Source organism: Gossypium raimondii, chromosome 6, assembly GCF_025698545.1.
Source record: "Gossypium raimondii isolate GPD5lz chromosome 6, ASM2569854v1, whole genome shotgun sequence".
In the NCBI taxonomy this organism is placed as follows: domain Eukaryota; kingdom Viridiplantae; phylum Streptophyta; class Magnoliopsida; order Malvales; family Malvaceae; genus Gossypium; species Gossypium raimondii.
This window is the reverse complement of record NC_068570.1, coordinates 33,671,583-33,676,354: the sequence shown is the minus strand read 5'-3', so window position 1 is coordinate 33,676,354 and position 4,772 is coordinate 33,671,583. Positions and strand designations below refer to the sequence as shown.

Here is a 4,772-nt window from a genome sequence, read left to right as displayed (position 1 = left end):
TCAAATAAGAATAAGGCGACTCAACAAGATTTCGGGGCAACTATTAGACCTGCAGCCAGTGTGGGCAATGTACATAATGTTTCTAGGCCCAAATGTAAATATTGTGGAAAATATCATCTGGGTGAATGTAGAGGTAAAGCAAGGGATTGTTATAAATGTGGAGCCACCGACCATTTTATTCGAGATTGCCCTCAGTTGCAAAGAGAGGAAGAAAAGTAGAAAGAAAAATAAATGGCCACGCCCCAAAGAAGTAAACGTTCAGGTCAAAATAGTGCCGCTAGGACTGCTCGTTCGGGTATGAAAGATTCTGCTACCCGGTCAGAGGCTAGGGCCCCTGCACGTACTTATGCCATTCGAGCGAGGGAGGAAGCTACGGCTTCGGACGTTATTGCTGGTACATTCTATCTTTTTGATGTTATTGTATATGCATTGATTGACCCTGAGTCCACACATTCCTATGTTTGCACTGCATTAGTATTAGAAAAGAAATTATCTGCTGAACCTACTGATTATGATGTTCAAGTCACTAATCCATTACGCCAAAGTGTAATTGTCAATTCAGTGTGTCGAAATTGTCCACTAAAAGTAAAAGACTGTGAATTTCCTACTGATTTGATGTTTCTACCCTTTCGGGAATTTGATGTTATTCTGGGAATGGATTGGTTAACAAAGCATGATGCTGTAGTAAATTGTAGAGAAAAACGGATTGATCTGAAATGTCAGACAGGGGAAGTAATTTCAGTTGAGTTTGGGAATACAGAAGACATTGTTAGAATTATTTCAGCCTTTCCAGCTCAGAGATTATTGCATAAAGGTAATGAGGCATTCTTAGCCTACTTTCTTGATACTCGAAATTCTAAATTAAAGTTAGAATAGTTACTAGTTATTAATGAATTTACTGATGTATTTCTTAAGGAATTGTCAGGTTTACCACCTAATCGCGAAGTTAAATTTGTAATTGATGTAATTCCGGGAACAGCTCTGATATGAGTAACACCATACCGTATGACACCAACTGAGTTAAAGGAGTTAAAGACACAGTTGCAAGAGTTATTAGATAAAGGGTTCATCAGGCCGAGTGTGTCTCCCTGGGTTGTACCTGTTTTATTTGTGAAAAAGGAAGATGGATATTTGAGATTTGCATAGATTATAGATAGTTGAATAAGGTCACAATTAAAAACAAATATCCTTTACCTCATATCGATGACTTGTTTGATCAAATGAAAGGTGGTGTGGTATTTTCGAATATAGACTTTAGATCTGGATATTATCAATTGAAGGTTAAAAGAGTGTGATGTGCCGAAGACTGCTTTCAGAACTTGCTATGGTCATTATGAGTTTTTAGTAATGCCATTTGGCTTGACTAATGCTCCTGCTGCTTTTATGGATTTAATGAATTGAAATTTTCAATCTTACTTGGATAGATTTGTGGTTGTATTATTGATGATATATTAATCTATTCCAAGTTAGAATCCGAACATGCACAACATTTCAGAATTGTGTTACAAACTTTAAGAGAGAAATAGTTGTATGCAAAGTTTAGCAAATGTGAATTTTCGCTACACGAGGTTGGGTTTCTAGGTCACATTGTATCAGCTGAATGGATTCGAGTTGATCCGAGTAAAGTTTCTGTTGTGGTGAATTGGAAAACTCCAAAGAATATAATGGAAGTACGAAGTTTTCTGGGTCTAGCAGGTTACTATTGATGTTTTGTCAAGAATTTTTCGATGATTGCTTCACCGTTGACCCGATTGTTACAGAAGAATGTTGAATTTATGTGGTTTGATGAGTGTCAGTAGAGTTTTGATCAATTGAATAAAATGTTAACAGAAGCACCCGTCTTGACTTAGCCAGAATCAGGTATATCGTATGTTGTGTACAGTGATGCATTTGTAAATGGATTGGGTTGTGTACTGATGCAGTCAGGGAAGGTAGTGGCTTATGCCTCTCGTCAATTAAAACCGCACAAGAAGAATTATCCGACACATGATCTTGAGTTGGCTGCAATCGTATTCACTTTGACGATTTGGAGACATTACTTATATGATAAGAAATGTTATATGTATACAAATCACAAAAGCTTAAAGTATTTGATGACTCAGAAAGAGCTGAATTTGAGACAGAGACTGTGGTTAGAATTATTGAAAGGTTATGATTTAGTTATTGACACCACCTGGGAAAAGCTAATGTAGTGGTAGATGCACTTAGTCGAAAGTCGTCTTTTTTTGTACTTCGAGCGATGAATGCTTATTTGTCTCTTAATGAGGACAGTTCTGTATTAGCAGATTTGAAAGTAAAACCTGTGTTCCTTCAACGGATTTGTGAATTGCAAGATGATGATCCAAAATTAGTGCTGAAATGATAGATGGTATAGGACAATCTAAGTTCAGAATATAGCATTAATAATAATGGTATGTTGCAATACAATAATAGAATTTGTATTCCAAATAATTCAGATTTGAAAAATGATATTCTTTTAGAAGCTCACAGTAGTATGTATTCCATTCATCCGAGAAGTACGAAGATGTATTACAATTTGAAACTGATGTATTGGTGGTCGGGTATGAACGAGAAATTTGTGAGTTCGTAGCTAAATTTTTAATTTGTCAACAAGTGAAAGTGGAACATTAGGTACCAACGGGTTTATTACAATCTGTCATGGTTCCTGAGTGGAAATGGGAGCATGTCACAATGGATTTTGTATCTGGTTTACCCGTGACTCCGAGAAAGAAAGATTCAATCTGGGTGATTGTTGATAGATTGACTAAGTCGGCACATTTTATTCTGATCAGATCGACTTTTTGCTTGAGAAGTTAGCAGAATTGTATATATCAGATATTGTGAGATTACATGGGGTCCCCACATCCATTATTTTAGATCGAGATATAAGGTTTACATCGAGATTTTGGAATATGTTTCAAGAAGCTCTAGGTACAAAGTTAAATTTTAGCACAGCGTTTCATCCTCAGAATGATGGGCAATTAGAACGAGTAATTTAGATTCTGAAAGATATGTTGAGGTGTTGCATACTCGAGTTTGGAGGTAGCTGGAAAAGGTATTTACCGTTATCTGAATTTGCATATAACAACAGTTATCAATCAGGCATAAAAATGGCACCATTTGAAGCTCTTTATGGAAGAAAATGTAAGACTCCGTTGTATTGGTCTGAAATGAGTGAATCCAAGCTAGTGGGAGTCATCTAGATCTGGGAAACCGAAGAAAAAATTTAGATTATCCGAGACAGTTTGAAAGCTGCTTCTGATCATCAGAAATCATATGCAGATTTGAAAAGAAGATATATAGAATTTGTGATTGGTGATCGAGTGTTTTTAAAAGTCTTACTGTGGAAGAAAGTATTGCGGTTTGGCAGAAAAGGGAAACTGAGTCCAAGATTTATTGGACCATATGAAGTTATTGAAAGAATTGACCCTGTAGCTTATGTAATAGGCCAATTTAGCCCGGGCTCATAAAAAAATAATAAACCCAAAATAATAAAACAAAGTCCAAAATTATATCATTTGGCCCGATCGGGATGACCCATTACTTGAAAAGGTTGAAGGTCTATCTACAAGCTTGATGCATATGGAAACATAATCTTCAAGGATATGCAATCTTAGATATGATATGCAATTTTAGATATGATATGTAATCTTAGATATGATATGCAATCTTAGAAGATATGATTTTGTAATATTAGAGATTTAATTTGTAGATACCTTTTAATCTTAGCCGTTGATGTAATTAATCTGTACCGTTGGATTTGGGGAGGCTCAACTATAAATAGATGCCTCTCCCTTCATTGTAAAGGACGGAAGTGGGGAGTAATAATAATTCTTAAGAGTATTTACTCAAATTTCTCTCTCTCTTGCGTTCTTATTTTGTTGATTTGTGTATACTTTATTTATTGATTTGTATATTGTTGATTTCAAATCTCCTTTTCCCCTATTATTCATTTTCAAATTCATTATTTTCAAATTTTTTTACATTTATTTGGCTTTATATTTATTTTTATTTTATACTCTTTGTTTTAAATTCATTGGTATTTGATTATTGATGCTATTTAATCCTCTATTTGTTATTTTAGTTTTTTTATTAAATTAATTATTTTAATATTATTAATACTATTATGTGGCATCATTAATCTTGTATCATTATTATTATTATTATTATTTTTATATTCATGCATGCATCGTTTTTATGTAATATATATATTGTTTTATATATAGTATACGTATGCTTATATATATTTTATACATATGTGTTTATTTTATTTTACTTCCAAACTTTTATATACATATATATACTTTTATATTTAGTTTCAATTTTTTTTTACTTTTGTATATATGTACATGTATGTATTTATATATTTTCTAATGAATATTTTATATATATATACGCACATGTCTATGTTTTTATTTGCTTAAATAAAACTTATATTTTCAACACATATGTTATAATATATATATGTATATTTATATATTTTCTTTATTTTCATAAATGCATTATATATATATATTTTGTTATAAATTCTATAGTCCAAAATTTTATATGTAAACCCATGTGTATGTCTTTTATTCTTTATAATTTCATGTATATATTTTGTACCTTTTTTTCTCTTTATATATTTTTTTGTTTATTTCCTTCATTTGCTTATTGATTTATGTTTTCATTTATATTTTGTTCATTTGATACTTTACATGTCGTTGTTTTTATGTACATTAATTTCGTTTATTTCTATGCCATTGTTGTATTTATTATTGTATTTTACACTT

At 32.3% G+C, this 4,772-nt stretch overlaps 1 protein-coding gene across 1 annotated transcript; it reads left to right on the top strand.

Annotated features, from left to right (window-relative positions):
• The first annotated feature begins 231 nt into the window (after nucleotides 1–231).
• LOC128041722 (uncharacterized) lies at nucleotides 232–990 on the top strand. Its single transcript, XM_052632023.1, has 2 exons — nucleotides 232–814; nucleotides 926–990. The coding sequence occupies exons 1-2, from the start codon at nucleotides 232–234 to the stop codon at nucleotides 988–990; spliced, it is 648 nt and encodes a 215-aa protein (XP_052487983.1).
• Nucleotides 991–4,772: the final 3,782 nt, after the last annotated feature.

Coding starts and splice junctions, on each gene's coding strand:
- LOC128041722 (XM_052632023.1), top strand. CDS start 232: ATGGCCACGCCCCAAAGAAGTAAACGTTCAGGTCAAAATAGTGCCGCT. Junction 815..925: donor TCAGAGATTATTGCATAAAG/GTAATGAGGCAT, acceptor AGGAATTGTCAG/GTTTACCACCTAATCGCGAA.